The sequence below is a fragment of the Corticium candelabrum genome, chromosome 12 (assembly GCF_963422355.1).
Source record: "Corticium candelabrum chromosome 12, ooCorCand1.1, whole genome shotgun sequence".
NCBI lineage: Eukaryota > Metazoa > Porifera > Homoscleromorpha > Homosclerophorida > Plakinidae > Corticium > Corticium candelabrum.
The window spans coordinates 460,001-480,000 of NC_085096.1; the positions used below are offsets into that span (position 1 = coordinate 460,001).

Genomic DNA, 20,000 nt, shown 5'->3' on the forward strand with positions numbered 1-20,000 from the left:
AACACGTCTGCAGACCTCTAGAAGTTCCTAAGGAATTTGCATTAAATTTAATTAAAGAATGATTCAGTCAACATTTAAAAATGGTTTTAAAAATAATAAACTTTAAAATAAATACATTAAAATTGATTAAATTAATTAATTATTTTTTATAAAACTCTAAAAATGTTTTAAATTTGAATTTAATTTTAAATTTGAATAACTTAAAATTAATTAAAATTAAAAACTTAGTTAAATAAAATTAATTTATTAATCAATTTAAAAAATTTAAAAATAATTTAAAAAATATAATCACATTAATTAAATGACTTTGATTTCAAACTTCCTAAAGTACATGAAATTCCACTCTCCTGACTTAAATCTACATCCATATTAGAGAGTTGCCTGTAGAGTTGGAATTACGTTAAGACGCTCAAATGCGCATGCGTAAAAACTTGTAGCGCATGCGTAGAGAACTTGTAGCGCATGCGTAGAGAACTTGTAGCGCATGCGTAGAGAACTTGTCGCGCGTGGGTAGAAAACTTGTAGCGCAACAGCATAAAATTTCTATTCTCTCCAGTTTCAAAATCATGTACAAGCACATCTACTTCATACAATCTCTCCCTCTCTCTCTTTCTCTTATTCGCTTTAAAATATATTCCAAACACTAAAAACTCGACCACCACATATCAACACTAATCATTCATCGATAACAAGTGCAATACGTTCAGCACCACTACACACAGTCACTGACATCCGATGACACTCACAATCAAGCATCACAAATCTGATTCCCAATCTTGTCAGCGACGCCCAGTATTTCAGTCAGAGTCTTCGGATAGTGACGATATCGATCCGATGGAGACGAATTGACAGGCTCGACAAACTTCCTGTACACATACGGTCCGAATCCGATCGCATACACTTTGGTGTCATCAAAATCCTTCACATAGCCAGCATACTTGGTAAGACTAGTGAGACTACCATACGCATCATATCCGGATGTCACATGGATGACAACATTTCTGGCGTCCTCTCGGTGTCCATAACGATCGGGATCGTCAAGGACTTGTGTCGTATCATAGAGACTGTATGTGAGACGAGGAGACTGGCCCTGGTATGGAAGTGACTTGATGCATGAACGGAATCCGTTTCTGTTGTTGTATGAAGAGGCAAAGCTGCATTTGAGGACTGGAGGCTTTCTGATTGAGCCGCCGTAGATCATGATGCCGGCGCGTGTTTGGTCTGGTGCGATGTCGAGTTGGTTGTAGAGACGGAGAGTGAACTGGCGGACTTTCTCCCAGTAGTGGTAGGTCATTTTGTAAGAGGCGTCGAGGACGAAGAGGACGTCGACGGCACAATCTGGAGTGTGAATATGATGTGAATGTGAGGAGCAGACAGAGAGATGAACAGTCAGACAGACAGATGGACAGACAGATGGGTGGGTGGGCAGTCAGTTGGGTAGTTGGTCGGTTAGTCGGTTGGTTGGTTAGTCAGGCAGACAGATAAGTGAGCAGATAGACCAACCAATTGATGGATTGACAAATAAGAAAGACAGATAGATAGACAGACAGACGGAAAAACAGACAAACAGACAGACAGACAGACAAATAGACGACAGATAGGTAGACAGACAGACAGACAAACGGACAAACAGACAAACAGACAGACAGACAGACAGACAAATAAACAGACAGACAGACAGACAGACAAATAGACAGACAGACAGCCAAACAAATAGACAGACAGACAGACAAATAAACAGACAGACAAATAGACAAACAAACAGACAGACAGACAAACAGACAGACAGATAGACAAACAAACAGACAGACAGATAGACAGACAGACAGACAGACAGACAGACAGACAGACAGCCAAACAAATAGACAGACAGACAGACACACACACACACACACACACACACACACACACACACACACACACACAGACAGCCAAACAAATAGACAGACAGACAGGCAGAAAGACAGACAGATACACACACAAACAGACATACATACACGGACAGACAGACAGACAGACAGAAAGGCAGACAGACAGACAGACAGACAGACAGACAGACAGACAACACACAGACAGATAGACAGGCAAACAGACAGACAGACAGACAGACAGACAGACAGACAGACAAACTGGTTTCCCATGCAACACAAAACTAAATACATCTTGCCTACCTTTACATGTTTGTTTTGTGTCGCACAACCGACGGTCGTATTTTGCATACGGATGAGCAGACGCTCCACCAAAGCACACACGCCTGCGAGACTCTACGCCCTTTCCACATGTAACGGAACAGCCACACCAATCTGACCACTCAGAACAGTCTGGAAAGGAGAGATTGTGACAAGTGAGACACAAATTGAATAAACATCACACGGACTTACACACACTGGATATACACACGTCGACAGACAAAGAAGACAGATAGACAGGCAGACAAACAAATACACAGACAAATATACAGACAGACAAATACATAAACAAACAAACAAAAAGACAGACAGACAAACAAAGAGACAGACAAACAAAGAAACAGACAAACAGACAGACAAACAGACAGACAAACAAACATACATAGAGGCAAATACACAAACATACAAACAAACAAACAGACAGACAAATACACAAACAAACAAACAAACAAACAAATACACAAACAAACAAACAAACAAATACACAAACAAACAAACAAACAGACAGACAAAAAGACAAACAAACAGACAAACAAGCAAACAGACAAACAAATACACAAACAAACAAACAAGCAGACAAACAAACAAACAAACAGACAGACAAATAACTATACAGACAAACAAATACACAAACAAACAAACAGACAGACAGACAGACAAACAGACAAGCAAGCAAACAGACAGACAAATACACAAACAAACAAACAAACAGACAGACAGACAGACATACAGACAAACAGACAAACAAGCAAACAGACAGACAGACAAATACACAAACAAACAAACAAATAGACAGACAGACAAACAAACAAATACACAAACAAACAGACAGACACACAAACAAACAAACAAATAATCAGACAAACACACACACACAACAGACACACACACGAACAAACAAACAAACAAACAAACACACACACACACACACACACACAACAAACAAACCTTCTGGACAATGTGTAGACGCATTGCACTTCCTCACATCTTGAACAACCTTCTCCCTGCCGTCCGATGTCTCTCCAATAGGCAAATAACCCACTAGCTTCTTAATCAAGGTGTCAATCCATGGATACCCACTGTACTCTACGTCTCCTGAGCAAGTCTGTTGTCGTTGCTGCAGGCCACTGCCACAAGTGACATCACAGTGTGACCATGACGACCAAGTGCACTCTGGGACAGAGACTGGACAGTCTCCGTTGTTGCAGAATTCTGTGTCGATTTTGAACTTTGTCTGTTGTTGGTTCTTTGGGTAGGCGCAAAGCCACTTTCTCTGTCGCTTGCCGGGGCCACATGTGGCACTGCATCGTGACCATGAACTCCACTGGCAAGCTAGAGAAAACAAATTTGTAAATGTGTGTGTGTGTGTGTGTGTGTGTGTGTGTGTGTGTGTGTGTGTGTGTGTGTGTGTATGTGCATGTGAGTAAACTTCACTCAACAAACTCACATATTTCACAAAGAGCGCCGATATATCCACTAGGACACTTGCATGCGAATCCAAACGACACAACTTCGCATCTCCCTCCGTTCTGACACGGTTGTGAGTCACACTCATCCATAGGAGTCTCACACAAAGTGCCATAGAAACCGTTTGCACACTCACAAGTAAACGAATCGCGACCATCAATGCAGGTAGCTCCATTTCTGCACGGCTGTGATTCACATTCATCAACATCTGGAAGAAGCAACGTGAGATAATGAACACATGTCGTAAGCAGCGTGCATGCAAAGTGCTGTCTGTCTGTCTTTGCCTGTGTGTCTGTCTGTGCGTTTGTCTGTGTATCTGTCTGTCTGTGTGTCTGTGTTGTTTGTCTGTCTCTCTGTGTGTCTGCCTGTCTGTCTGTCTGTGCGTTTGTCTGTGTGTTTGTCTGTCTGCATGTCTGTTTGTCTGTCTCTCTGTGTGTGCGTCTGTCTGTCTGTCTGTCTGTGCGTTTGTCTGTCTGTGTGTTTGTCTGTCTATGTGTGTGTGTGTGTGTGTGTGTGTGTGTGTGTGTGTGTGTGTGTGTGTGTGTGTGTGTGTGTGTGTGTGTGTGTGTGTGTGTGTGTGTGTGTGTGTGTGTGTGTGTGTGTGTGTTGGCTGTCTATCAGTCTCTCTGTCTCTCTGTCTGTCTGTCTGTATGTATGTATGTATGTATGTATGTCCATCCATCCGTTGATCCGTCTGTCTGTCTGTGTTGTTTGTCTGTCTCTCTGTGTGTCTGCCTGTCTGTGCTGTGTGTTTGTCTGTGTGTTTGTCTGTCTATCTGTCTGTCTGCGTGTCTGTTTGTCTGTTTGTCTGTGTGTGAGTCTGTCTGTCTGTTTGTCTGTGTGTGTGTGTGTGTGTGTGTGTGTGTGTGTGTGTGTGTGTGTGTCTGTGTGTGTGTTGGCTGTCTATCAGTCTCTCTGTCTGTCTCGATGTCTGTCTGTTTGTCTGTCTGTCTGTCCATCCATCCATCCGTTGATCCGTCTGTCTGTCCGTCTGTCTGTCTCTGTTTGTCATCCATCCATTCGTTTGCCTGTCATTCCTTCCCTTCCCTCTCTTTCTCTCCCTTCCCGTCTCACTTCACAACACAGCACAACAACTCACCCCCGTCACACACATCTCCCACAAATCCATCCGGACAATCACACATAAAACCGTTCACTCCATCTTGACATCGTCCGCCATTCAAACACGGATCTGAGTCACACTCGTCAACCTCTGTCTCACAGTTGGTCCCAGTGAAGCCACCAGCACAGTGACACAAGTAGCCATCATCCTGGTCCTCACATCTGCCGTGATTTCTGCATGGATTGGAGGCGCAGTCGTCCGTGTCTGTCTCGCACTGTTGGCCGGTGTGGCGAGGACTGCAGATGCATCTGTAACTGTTTATCATGTCAACGCACATGCCGTTGTTGAGACAGGGGCGGGAGTCACACTCATTGATATCTGGCAAGATGGAAAGAATAGATGATATATACAATTGTTGGGCAGACAGACAGACAGACAGACAAATAGACAGACAGACAAATAGACAGACAGACAAATAGATAAACAGACAGACAGACAAACAGACAGACACACAAATAGATAAACAGACAGACAGAAAGACAGACAAACAGACAAATTCACAGACAAACATACAAACAGACAGACTGACAAACAGAGAAACAGACAAACACAAACAGACAAACAGACAAACAGACATGCAAACAGAAACAGACAAACACAGACAGACAAACAGACAAACAGACAAGCAAACAAACAGACAAATGCACAAACAAAAATACTGACAAAACAAACACACAAACACACAGACTGACAAAGACACATAAGCCAGTCAGACAAGCAGACAAACTTACAAACAGACACGCAAATAGATAGACACACAAACAGACAGATAGACAGATAGACAGACAGACAGACAGACAGACAGACAGACAGGCAGACAGACAGACAGACAGACAGACAGACAAATTATGGCGTCGGCCGTTTGGGCCAGACTAGAATGTAGTAGTGTTGTTCTTTGAAAATATATGTATTGACAGACAGACAGACAGACAGACAAACTAGCCATCAAACAAACTTACTACCAACAAGAAACAACACAAACAGAACAAACACAGCAACAGACAATCACCATTCCTCACCTATCTCACAATTATCACCAGCAAATCCGTCCAAACAGTCACACACATATCCGTTCACCAAGTCCGTACAAACCCCCTGATTCTCGCACGGCTGTGACGTACACTCATCCACAGGCGTCTCACAGTCATCGCCACCAAAACCAGCAACACACCTACACTCATACCCATCAACCTGATCCACACATGTGCCACCATTCTGGCATGGATCCGAGTCACACTCGTCGATTTCAGTCTGACAGTTGGGGCCAGTAAAGCCTCTCGCGCATGCGCAGTTATATCTGTTGATTCTGTGAAAGCAGGTGGCACCGTTGAGGCACGGATTGCTCTCGCACTCGTCGACGTCAGTCTCGCAGTTGGTTCCGGTGAATCCAGCGCGGCAGCTGCAAGCATAGCGGTTGATGTGGTTGTTGCATGTGCCGCCGTTTTGACATGGACGGGAGGCGCATTCGTCGATATCTAGAAAAGAAAAGTGAATGTAGAGAGAGAGAGAGAGAGAGTAACAAAAAAATTTACAAACAATTGGAGACAGACAGACAGACAGACAGACAGACAGACAGACAGACAGACAGGCAGACAGACAGACACACATACAGAGGAACAGACAGACAGACAAACAGACAGTCAAACCAATAAAGCAATACACAAGAACGAACACACAGACAAACAAACAAATTGGCTGTCCAATGCACAAACAAACAAGCAAACAAACAGAAATGAGCAAAAAGCAAAGAAACAGACAGACACAGAAAACCAACAAAGAATCGGATACAAAAACATGCAAACAGACACATAGACAAAACAACAGACAAACAGACAGACAGGCAGACAGAAACACAGACAGACAAACAGACAGACAGACAGACAGACAAACCAAACAGAAACAAACAGACAGACAAACAGACACACATACACACAGACAGACAGACACACAGACACACATACACACAGACAGACAGACAGACAGACTGACAGACACACAGATAAAGTCACTCACCTGTCTCACATACTTTCCCTGTAAAACCCGGTAAACATTCACAAATAAACAAGCCGCTTCGCATGTTGCAAGTGCCACCGTTACGACACGGATGTGACAAACACTCATCCACATCCGTCTCACATCGATCACCAGTATACCCATCTTTGCATGCGCAGGTATACCCATTGATCAAGTCAGTGCATTGTCCTCCATTTTGGCATGGGTGGCTGTCACACTCATCAATGTCAGTCCCACAGTCGTTTCCAGTGTAGCCATCTGGGCATGCACATGTGTAGCTGTTGATTCTGTCGTTGCATTTGCCACCGTTTAGGCAAGGATTAGAGGCACAGTCGTCAATGTCTGTAAGGAAGGCGATTGAGTGTTGAAAGTTGATGAAGCAGAAAGATGGCACAATGTAAAACAGTCACATAAAACTAACTAGCGAATGAACAAAACCAAGAACTAGACAACATAAACAAACAAAAACACATACAAACAAAAACATAAACACAAACAACAAAAAGTACAAATGACAAACAAACAAACAAACAGACAGACAAACAAATAAACAGACAAACCAACCAACCAACCAACAAACAAACAGACAAACAGACAAACAGACAAACAAACAAATAAACACACAAACCAACACACAAACCAACCAACAGTTGTACAAGCAAACAAACAAACAAACAAAGAAGCAAACAAACAGACAGACAGACAAAAACATACAATCAAACCAACAGACAAACAAACAAGCAAACAAACAAACAAACAAAAAAGCAAACAAACAAACAGACAGACAAACAGACAGACAGACAAACAGACAGACAAACAGACAAACCAAACAGAAACAAACAGACAGACAAACAGACAAACCAAACAGAAACAAACAGACAGACAAACAAACAAGCAAACAAACAAACAGACAGACAAACAGACAAACCAAACAGAAACAAACAGACAGACAAACAAACAAGCAAACAAACAGACAGACAGACAAACAGACAAACCAAACAGAAACAAACAGACAGACAAACAGACAGACAAACAAACAAACAAACAAACAAAAAAGCAAACAAACAGACAGACAGACAGACAGACAAACCAAACAGAAACAAACAGACAGACAAAGAAACAAACAAACAAACAACTAGAAAAACAAACAAACAAACAGATTACTCACTTGTCTCACACACTGGCCCAGTGTATCCCGGCAAACATTCACAAATAAACAAGCCGTTTCGCATGTTGCAAGTGCCACCGTTACGACACGGATGTGACAAACACTCATCCACATCCGTCTCACATCGAGCACCAGTATACCCATCTTTGCACGCGCAGGTATACCTATTGATCGAGTCAGTGCATTGTCCTCCATTTTGGCATGGATGGCTGTCGCACTCATCAATGTCAGTCCCACAGTCGTTTCCAGTGTAGCCATCTGGGCATGCGCATGTGTAGCTGTTGATTCCGTCGTTGCATTTGCCACCATTTAGGCAAGGATTAGAAGCACAGTCGTCAATGTCTGTAAGGAAGACGATTGAGTGTTGAAAGTTGATGAAGCAGAAAGATGGTACAACATAAACAGTCACATAAAACTAACAAGCAAATGAACAAAACCAACAACTAGACAACATACACAAACAAAACACATACAAACAAAAACATAAACAATAAAAGGTAAAAATGACAAACAAACAGACAAACAAACAAATAAACAGACAAAGCAACAGGCAAACAAACAAACAAGCAAGCAAACAAATAAACAAACAAACAGACAAATAAACAGACAAACAGACAAACAAACAAATAAACAGACAAACAGACAAACAAACAAATAAACAGAAAAACAGACAAATAAACAGACAAACAAAGAAACAAACAGACAAACCAACAAACAAAAAACAGACAAACAGACAAACAAACAAATAAACAGACAAACAAACAGACAAACAAACAAATAAACAGACAAACAAACAAACAAACAAACCAACACACAAACCAACCGACAGTTGTACAAACAAACAAGCAAACAGACAGACAAAAATGCAAGCAAACAGATAAACAAACAAGCAAACAAACAAACAGACAAAAATCAAACAAACAGACAGACAGACAAACAGACAGACAGACAGACAAACCAAACAAAAACAAACAGACAGACAGACAAACAAACAAACAAACAAACAACCAGACAAACAAACAAATAGATTACTCACTTGTCTCACACACTGGCCCAGTGTATCCCAGCAAACATTCACAAATGAAACTGCCGCTTCGCATGTTGCAAGTGCCACCGTTACGACACGGATGTGACAAACACTCGTCCACATCCGTCTCACATCGATCACCAGTATACCCATCTTTGCATGCGCAGGTATATCCGTTTACCAAGTCAGTGCATTGTCCTCCATTTTGGCATGGATGGCTGTCGCACTCATCAATGTCAGTCCCGCAGTCGTTTCCAGTGTAGCCATCTGGGCATGTGCATGTGTAGCTGTTCTTTCCGTCGTTGCATTTGCCACCGTTTAGGCAAGGATTAGAGGCACACTCGTCAATGTCTGTAAGAAAGACGATTGAGTGTTGAAAGTAGAAAGGTGGGTAAAACGTAAGGCAATCACATAAACAAACAAACAAGAACTAGACAACATAAACAAACATACACAAATAAATAGACAGACAAAAACAACCAAACAAAAACAAACACAAACAACAAAAAGTATAACAAACAAACAGACAAACAGGCAGACAGACAAACAGATAAACAAACACATAGATAAACAGACAGACAGACAAACAGATAGATAAACAAACACACAAACAAACAGACAGACAGACAAACAGACAAACAAACACATAGATAAACAGACAGACAAACAAACAGATTAATAAACAGACAGACAAACAAACAGATAGACAGACAAACAGACAAACAAACACATAGATAAACAAACAGACAAACAAACAAACAGACAGAAAACAAACAAACAGACAAACAAACAAACAGGCAAACAAACAGACAAACAAACAAACAGACAAACAAACAAACAGAAAACAACAAACAGACAATCAAACAGACAAACAACAAACAAACAGACAAACAAACAGAAAACAACAAACAGACAAACAAACAGACCAACCAACCAACCAACAAACAAACTAACAAACAAAAACAAACAGGCCAACAAACAAACAAAAAGACAAACAAACAAACAGACAGACAAACAGACAAACAGACAAACAAACAAACAGACAGACAAACAAACAAACAGACAGACAAATAGACAAATAGACAAACAGACAGACAAACAGACAGAAAAACAGACAGACAAACAGACAGAAAAACAGACAGACAAGCAAGCAGACAGACAAACAAACAAACAGACAGACCAACAGAACAACAGACAAACAAACAAACAGATTACTCACTTGTCTCACACACTGGCCCAGTGTATCCCTGCAAACATTCACAAATGAAACTGCCGCTTCGCATGTTGCAAGTGCCACCGTTACGACACGGATGTGACAAACACTCGTCCACATCCGTCTCACATCGATCACCAGTATACCCATCTTTGCATGCGCAGGTATACCCATTGACCATGTCAGTGCATTTTCCTCCATTTTGGCATGGGTGGCTGTCACACTCATCAATGTCAGTCCCACAGTCGTTTCCAGTGTAGCCATCTGGGCATGCGCATGTGTAGCTGTTCTTTCCGTCGTTGCATTTGCCACCGTTTAGGCAAGGATTAGAGGCACACTCGTCAACGTCTGTAAGTAACAAAAATACATACAACACACACACACACACACACACACACACACACACACACACACACACACACACACACACACACACACACACACACACACACACACACACACACTGACACAAACTGATAGATAACCAGACAAACAAACAAACTAATGCAAGAGGCAAGTGGACAAACAAACAAACAAACAGACAGACTGACAAACAAACAGACAAACAGACTGGACAAACAAACAAATAAATAAACAAACAAACAAACAGACAGGCACAGACAGACACAGACAAACAGACAGACTAACTGACAAACAAACAAACAAAAACAGACAAACAAACAGACAGACAAACAAACAGACAGACAGACAGACAGACTGACAAACAAACAGACAAACAGACTGGACAAACAAATAGACAAACAAACAAACAAACAAACAGACAGACAGACATACTGACAAATAAACAGACTAGACAAACAAATAGATAAACAGACAAACAAACAAACAGACTGACAAACAGACAGACTGACTGACAAACAAACAAACAGACTGACAAACAGACAGACTGACTGACAAACAAACAGGCTGACTGACAAACAAACAACAGACTGACAAACAAACAGACATACATACATACAGACAAACAAACAAACAGAGAGACAAACAAATAAACAAACAATCAAACAAACAGACAGACAGACAAAGAAAACAAACAAACAAACAATCAAACAGACAGACAAACAAACAATCAAACAGACAGACAAACAAACAAACAGACAGACAGACAAACAAACAAACAAACAAACAAACAGACAGACAGACTAACAAGCAAACTTACTTGTCTCACAGGTTGTCCCAGCAAAGCCTAACAAACATTCGCACACAAATCTCCCCTGAAGATCGACACATGTGCCACCATTGAGACACGGCATTGACTCACACTCATCCACCGGTGTCTCACACCTCGCTCCTGTTGTCCCTTGTTTACAAACGCATACAAACTGTCCGTTCACATTTCGACATTCCCCACCATTCTGGCACGGATTTGACTCACAGTTGTCCACAACTACGAAACATGTTGTAACCATTAAATGCTTACTCGTTCTTGTTTTCTGTCTGTCTATGTGTCTGTCCATCTGTATATCTGCTAGTTTGTTTGTCTCTTTGTCTGTCTGTCTATGTGTCTGTCCATCAGTATATCTGCTAGTTTGTCTGTCTCTTTGTCTGTCTATCTGTCCACCAGCATATCTCCTAGTTTGTCTGTCTATGTGTCTGTCCATCTGTATATCTGCTAGTTTGTTTGTCTCTTTGTCTGTCTGTCTGTGTGTATGTCCATCAGCATATCTGCTAGTTTGTCTGTCTATGTGTCTGTCCATCAGTATATCTGCTAGTTTGTCTGTCTTTTTGTCTGTCTGTCTATGTGTCTGTCCATCAGTATATCTCGTAGTTTGTCTGTCTGTGTGTCTGTCCATCAGCATATCTGCTAGTTTGTCTGTCTATGTGTCTGTCCATCAGTATATCTGCTAGTTTGTCTGTCTTTTTGTCTGTCTGTCTATGTGTCTGTCCATCAGTATATCTCGTAGTTTGTCTGTCTGTGTGTCTGTCCATCAGCATATCTGCTAGTTTGTCTGTCTATGTGTCTATCCATCAGTATATCTTAGTTTGTCTGTCTTTTTGTCTGTCTGTCTATCTGTCTGCCAATCAGTATATCTGTCCATTAGTATGCCTGCTAGTTTGCCTGTCTCTTTGGTTGTCTGTCTATGTGTCTGCCCATCAATCAATATATTCGCTGGGTTGTCTGTCTCTTTGTTTGTTTGTCTATGTGTCTGTCCATCAGTATATCTGCTAGTTTGTTGTCTGTCCATATGTCTGTCCATCAGTATCTGCTAGTGTGTGTGTCTGTCTATGTGTCTGTCCATCAGTATATCCACTAGTTTGTCTGTTTCTTTGTTTGTCTGTCTGTCTATGTGTCTGTCCATCAGTATATCTGCTACTTTGTCTGTCTCTTTGTTTCTTTGTCTGTCTATCTGTCTGTCTGTCCATCCATCTGTTCAAATTTCCGTTAATCAATAACAGTTGTACATACTCTTGTAACCAACATTCTTACATGTTTCGCAGTGTGTGCCCGTGTACTGCTGGAGACAGACACATGTATAGCCATTTATAGCATCAAGGCATGTTCCTCCGTTTTCACATGGAGATGAGTCGCACTCATCTATATCAGTACCACAGTTGCTCCCGGTGTATCCGTCCATACATTCACATGAAACGGCATTGACACCATCAATACATTTGCCTCCATTGAGACAAGCATCAGGTGTACAGTCATCAATATCTAGAATGGACAAATTATTGTGATATGATTAATGCATCTATCAAAGTATTGTATTAGAGGGATGCATCTTACAATACATTAGACTATTGTATTAGAGGGATGCATCTTACAATACATTAGATTATTGTATTGGAGGGATGCATCTCACAATACATTAGACTATTGTATTGGAGGGATGCATCTCACAATACATTAGACTGTTGTATTGGAGGGATGCATCTCACAATACATCACAAAACCAAATAACCAAATCTCACCTATGTCACACAGTTTTCCAGTATATCCAGGCTTACAATCACAGACAAACGAATTAATCAAATCATGACAAGTAGCTCCATTCTGACATGGTGACGAATCACATTCCGGCTCATCTATTCCACAATTAGTCCCTCCGAATCCATCAACACATGTACAAGTGTAGCCGTTGACACCATCCTCACATGCTCCTCCATTCTGGCAAGGATATGAAGCACACTCATCAATATCAGTATCACACAGTCTTCCCGTATATCCAGTAGGACAACGACACATGAAGTCACCGTTGCTTTCCCGAACGCATGCGCCTCCATTTAGACAAGGATTTGGTGAACAGTTATCAACTATGTAGAAAATAAAAATACATATGTCTGTTAGATGTGCTTAACTTCATGTGTAAGTATTGGTTTGTCTGTCTGTCTGTCTGTCTGTTTGTTTGTCTCTGTCTAGTTGTGTATTCGTCAGTGTTTGGGTGTGATATCTTGTTTACTCACCACAAAGTGGGCCTGCAAATCCAGATAGACACTCGCATATAAATCCATTCTGTCGATTGTTACATGAGCCACCATTCATACATGGGTTAGAATCACAGGCTAAGAAAATACGACAAAACATCATTTTGAATGTACTACAAGTATTTATTACACTGAACTATTGTATTGAAGGGATGCATCTCATAATACATTAGACTATTGTATGGAGGGATGCATCGCACAATACATTAGACTATTATATTGGAGGGATGCATCTCACAGTACACTAGACTATTGTATTGGAGGGATGCATCTCACAATACACTAGACTTTTGTATTGGAGGGATGCATCTCACAATACATTAGACTATTGTATTGGAGGGATGCATTTCACAATACACTAGACTATTGTATTGGAGGGATGCATCTCACAATACACTAGACTACTGTATTGAAGAGATGCATCTCATAATACATGACATACACATGCATCTCTCAATAGTCTAATCTCATTCACAGTGACACAAGATGTCCAATGCTACAACTCGTTGCTAAGCTGCATGCCCACCTACCAAGCACTCCAGCTACTCTATAACTACTACCTGTCAATCATCAATCACATTTCACCAAATTACAGCATGCATGGCAGACAGCACCGTTACTTCAGAGACACAAAACACGACGAAGACAAACTCACACTCCACAAATTCTAAGACACAAAAGCAATCAACACGTAACAAGTCAGACATACAACTCACACATACAACCAATACAAAACCAACTAGAAAAAAATCAAAAACTACAAGTAACTTGACCCAAACAGAAATACAAAATTTCAGTGATTACACATGCAGGTAGGATAGATCTGCTCTTGTACATAAAGCATAATCCGTGAGTAAACTAGAAGTACATCATTGACTGATTTGGTGGATGGTTGAACAGTCTAGCAGTCTAACTGTCTGTTAATGGTGTCTGTTGAACTCACTTCTACTGAGCTGACGTTTCACAATGTGGGAGTCGACCAGCAACAATCCCAACATCAATACAAAAACGCAAATGCTTTGAGCCATTGGCAACGAGAGACCTACACCTCGTGTGTGAACCAAACAGCTGCAGTGGCTTCAAGTATTACAAGGAGCCTCGTGTAATGTGGCTAAATAGGAGCAAACCGGTTGTGAGCAAATCAGGCGGATCGGCCAATCATGGGTAAGGAAGTATATGGAGATGTGAATGGGAAGAATGAAAGTGTAATGAAGGACAGAGCAGCAGGAGAGCAAAATAGAGGTATGACATCAGAGAGGGTGACTACCTTGGTTACTGACTGAATGTCAACGTGATTAGATTGTGACTGTCTGATGCACTTCCCGGTATGTGTATACAACGATGCTAGAGACATATGGCTCATTGCATTGTAATATGGTATGTGATCTAGTGTATTGAGAGATGCATCCCTCCAATACAAAAGTCAAAGTACTAGAGAGATGCATCTTTCCAATACAATAGTCTAGTGTATTGTGAGATGCATCCCTCCAATACAACAGTCTAGTGTATTGTGAGATGCATCCCTCCAATACAATAGTCTGTTATGAGATGTAGCTCTCTAATAAAAAGTAGTAATACAGACAACTTACAGCACTCTCCAGAATCACACGATTTTGTTTCATTGACGTGAGAGCATTCATTTCCTCCATACATTGGATGCGTAATGATATCACGAGTTCGCCATTTAATTCCAATTCCACAAATACAATCGCTATACTCACTCCATGGACTCATTTCACAATGAACTACAAACAACAGTCAGTTAATTAAACCTTACTGTATGTAACAATGTGGAACACACACACACACACACACACACACACACACACACACACACACACACACACACACACACACACACACACACACACACACACACACACACACACACACACACACACACACACACACACACACACACACACACACACACACACACACACACACATGCATACATACAACAGATACACCAACAACAACAACAGACAACTCAAACACATCACTTCAGTTAACATTAATCCCAACTTTACCTGGACATTTGAGACAACAGTCACCGGAAACTTTCACAGGATTTGAGCACGGAGTTGCAGGGCAGTCAACAGGATAACATGTTATATTGCCGCCATATTGGCAGGTGCAGTTCTCACAATTAGACGAGATAAATGTATCACGATAACGGAAAACACCCGAGTGGCTAGCATTAACACAAGCTATACAAGAAAGAGCAATCATACACTTGTAATCAGAAAAATTGTATTTGTGTGTTGACTTTTGAGTGCAGCAATCTGTCTGTCTGTCTGTCTGTCTGTCTGTCTGTGTCTGTATATCTGTCTGTCTGTCTTGTCTGTTTGATTAGATCCTTACCACAGTCACTTGTTTCATCTGAATTATCTCCACAATCATCAACACCATTGCACAGCAGGTGAGACGAAATACACGTATAATCATTACAACGAAATCCATTGTTTGGACAAGCTACAAAAATAAAAATATGTACAGTGATTTACTATTCATAAAATAGAAACGCAGTCTCTGACACAATAGCCTAATATATTGACAGTAAGAGATGCATCCCTTCGATACAATAGCCTAGTGTATTGTGAGATACATCCCTCCAATACAATAGTCTAGTGTATTGTGAGATGCATCCCTCCAATACAATAGTTGACTGTATTGATGTTGATCGCTTAAAGTATACACAGCATGCCAACTTACCAGGACAACTGTCTCCTTGACAATCTCTATACTCTCGCAAGTGCGGACAACTGCCTCCATTACTTGGCTTCTCTACTACAAATCTCTCATAGAGTCTCTGACCTTGACCACACGCTGTACTGCACTCGCCAGCAGGTTGAAACTCGGTCACTTTACAGTCTTTAGAGCAAGGAATCTCTACACAAGGTTCAGTTTTCTCCAGCTCAGGACAAGCCTCCCCACCGTTGCTTGGTTTTTGGAATACACGTCTGACATAACGCTGCTGCCCTCCTGTGCCACATGTGACAGAACAGCTGCCATCTTTCATGTAGTCTCCAACAATGCAGTCGACTGGACATTCGTGAGTGTTGCACTGACGATCCTCTTTCAAATGAGGACAGCTGTCACCACCGTTGGCCGGCTTTACAACAACTACACGCCTAAACTCTTGTGTTCCTCCACCACATGAGACGCTGCAGTTGGTAGTTGCAGTAAAGTTGGATACTTCACAATGAACTGAAACAAAACAACACAAGTATCAGCTAAATGCACACACACACACACACACACACACACACACACACACACACACACACACACACACACAACCACACACACACACACACACACACACACACACACACACACACACACACACACACACACACACACACACACACACACACACACACTCAACAAGTACATGCAATGGCAAGGCAGAAATCTGCCTAGCTGTTTGCATAGCCTCTGATCAATCCATCTGTATTTCTTCTCTGTGTCATCCAATTGCCTTGCAAAGCCATGCATGTCACTGTTCCACTCTAAATAACTTCGTGATCATATTCATTTCATGGCAGATCATATCATCATCTGTGTAATGCTGTACTAAAATACCTAATGCAATTACATGAACAAATGTTTCCTCCTGCACACAACAGCAAGTGTAACGTCACACAGCACGTTTTTCATGTAAAACATGCACGCTCAAACGGTCATCACTCAACAACACAACTGATGACTCCTGCTCCTGTCACCAACAGGCGCCTGACTACTTCCGTGTTTTAGACACGTGCACCTTGGCCAGCTAGTCGATCTGCACTATCACAGGCCTGTTTCTTGTACAACTTCCTCGTCTACCAGTTTGCTACTCACTCGCCCACTTGGAAAACTACCAGAAAGCAACAAAACATCTCACCTTGACGTTTCTCAATACCACGAGAGGCGACATGTCGCCATTGAACGACCAACAAAATCAAAAACGCAGCCAGAAACCTCATGCTTCCCGCACGACTACGCTCGTAAAATGAATCTCGGTTATCTGAGCAAGGTTTTATATCTAGGAAGCGCGTGACGCCTCACACTTTGCACCCGCTCGTTTGCCATCATGGCGGTCACTCAAATTATCGCGTCTAGACGCTCGCCGCTTAGCGACAGTACAAAGCCAATCCCAGCCCTGTAACGACGCGTAGTTGCGTTTGCTCAGTAGGGTTTCGATTGAGCTGGAAACGAAGGCGTTCACGAGGAATTAGAGGAAAGAGATGGACGACGACCCTGACGACGCGCTGTCGGTGCCGCTATGGCGTAGGAATCACAACGATTGGCCATTCCGCAGACGACCTGACATTTCCAAGTCGTCGGATGGCGTACGTAGGGCGTGTTTGCGACGTTGTTAGTAGACACAGGCCGCGAAGACTCAGGTGGGGCGTTTGAGAGATGACGTCGCCGCCATGGTGATGACGTCAAAAATGGCGGATAGGGCGAGATGTGGTGGTAAGGTATCTAAAGATTAGCCTCCTAGTGACATTTTCAAGTCGTCAGATGGCTTGTGTTCTCATGTTTTTATTACACACGGCCGTGATGATAGCCATGGTGAGAGTCTGAGAGATGATGCTGTTGCCATGGTGATGACGTCAAAAATGGCGGATAGTGCGAGATGTGCTTCAGCTGGCGGTGAGGTATCTAAAAGATTAGCCTCTTAGTGACATTTTCAAGTCGTCAGATGGCTTGTTTCTCATGTTTTTAGTACACACGGCGTGATGGCCATGGATGAAAAGAGATGATGCTGTTGCCATGGTGATAACGTCAAAATGGCGGCTACATCTGATGTGCGTCAAACCGGTGAGGTACAAGTAGCCTTCTTATTACCTAAACGTGCCCAATGGCCTTGTGGCTGTGCAAGAACGCGGTTCTAGACCAAACGCAAGTACGTTGCTATGACGACAAGGAGACAGGAAAACCTTGTTGGCATGGTTGTACGTATGACGTCACTTAAACAACAAAAAGACAAAAGATCTTGAATCTTGTTGGTATGGTTAAGTGACGTCACTTGAAACTTGGATCCCTCGTCTACAGGTTTCGTGTTGTGTTGTAGAGCAATGGCTGTACAAGCTACCACACACACACAAATGCGATTAGTGAGATGGGATGCACATGAGGAGCTTAGTATACATCGGTGATGCTGCCTCCATGCCAACATGTCTGTCTGATTACGCAATCGGCGTGCTCTCTGCCTCATCCTGTTGCATACATACTGGTACACATAGTGACATCTGGTATTCAGGTGTGGCTTGTTGAGACTATTGTTAGTCAACATAATTGAATAATAAACATGGGTGTATCATAAATAAATGCGAGATTACTAAAATAACAATAAAGTTTTAGCTTTAAACTTCATTATATGGCAGTAGTTTTACCAACACAAAGAAGTCGGTTGCAATTGTCTAATTAACTTAGGCAAATGAAAGCACATGTACATGGGATGTTGATGCTTTAGTGTGCAATCAACTGGACATGAGTTTTTTGGATTCAAAGTTCGGTAGGACATATACAGTAGGCACATTACTGTATGTATACTTCTACTGCATGTGTGTATAAAATCCCAGAAAACGTCACTTGTTAGGAGTAGAAGCTTTTTGATGTTGTTAAATTCACTGTGCAAGTAGATACAGCAGTAACAGACATACATACATACATACATACATACATACATACATACATACATACATACATACATACATACAGACAGACAGACAAACTGACCGACCAACCAACAGACAGACAGACAGAGAGACTGACAGACAAACTGACCGACCAACCAACAGACATACAAACAAACGGAGAGACTGACAGACAGACAGACAAACTGACCGACCAACCAACAGACAAACAGACGGAGTGACAGACAGACAGACAGACACACAGAGAAACCGACCGACCAACAAACAGACAGACAGACAGAGAGACTGACAGACAGACAGACAGACAAACAGATCGACAGACAGACAGACCAACTGACAGACAGACAAACAGACAAACCAACTGACAGACAGACAGACAGACACGCAGACAAACCAACAGACAGACAGACAAACAGACCAACTGATAGACCAACCATCCGCTACCAACTGACAGACAGACAGTAAGACAGACAGTGTCATTGTTGCGCATGCGCATCAAGACAATTGATAAAATACCATAAAATGCTTGATTTCCAGCAACATTTGTGTACAACAATCTACTCTCCTCAACGCATCAGACTATCAGGAAGACGGATCTCTCAATACATCTGTATCACAAGTAGATCTATGCATATCTCAAATTACTAATTTATTCATATTACCTTTGTAACTACAGCTTACCGTCCTTGTACGTTCGTTTGC

At 41.8% G+C, this 20,000-nt stretch overlaps 1 protein-coding gene and 1 long non-coding RNA gene across 3 annotated transcripts; one reads left to right on the plus strand and one right to left on the minus strand.

The window, feature by feature from the left end:
- Positions 1-245: 245 nt before the first annotated feature.
- Positions 246-16,554, minus strand: LOC134187852 (fibropellin-1-like). 2 transcript variants are annotated; one of them, XM_062656018.1, is made up of 18 exons: positions 16,363-16,554; positions 16,012-16,122; positions 15,678-15,857; positions 15,237-15,392; positions 13,627-13,725; positions 13,135-13,476; positions 12,650-12,877; positions 11,381-11,608; positions 10,207-10,548; positions 8,997-9,338; positions 7,961-8,302; positions 6,793-7,134; positions 5,799-6,254; positions 4,756-5,097; positions 3,637-3,864; positions 3,138-3,521; positions 2,172-2,321; positions 246-1,338 (listed from the first exon to the last, which is right to left on the minus strand). In XM_062656018.1, exons 4-18 carry the CDS (start codon positions 15,379-15,381, stop codon positions 749-751), a joined length of 4,560 nt encoding a protein of 1,519 aa, XP_062512002.1. In that variant the 5' UTR covers positions 15,382-15,392; positions 15,678-15,857; positions 16,012-16,122; positions 16,363-16,554; the 3' UTR covers positions 246-748. The 2 variants fall into 2 exon arrangements, with proteins under 2 accessions (XP_062512002.1, XP_062512003.1); XM_062656019.1 differs by lacking the exon at positions 10,207-10,548.
- A 1,816-nt stretch (positions 16,555-18,370) lies between these two features.
- On the plus strand, positions 18,371-18,969 carry LOC134187540 (uncharacterized). The gene is made up of 3 exons (XR_009971130.1): positions 18,371-18,459; positions 18,521-18,647; positions 18,713-18,969. It is a non-coding gene; the product is annotated as an uncharacterized LOC134187540 (long non-coding RNA).
- Positions 18,970-20,000: the final 1,031 nt, after the last annotated feature.

Coding starts and splice junctions, on each gene's coding strand:
- LOC134187852 (XM_062656018.1), bottom strand. CDS start 15,381: ATGAGTCCATGGAGTGAGTATAGCGATTGTATTTGTGGAATTGGAATT. Junction 11,609..12,649: donor GGGCACACACTGCGAAACAT/GTAAGAATGTTG, acceptor CATGTTTCGTAG/TTGTGGACAACTGTGAGTCA. Junction 8,303..8,996: donor TGGGCCAGTGTGTGAGACAA/GTGAGTAATCTA, acceptor TCTTCCTTACAG/ACATTGACGACTGTGCTTCT.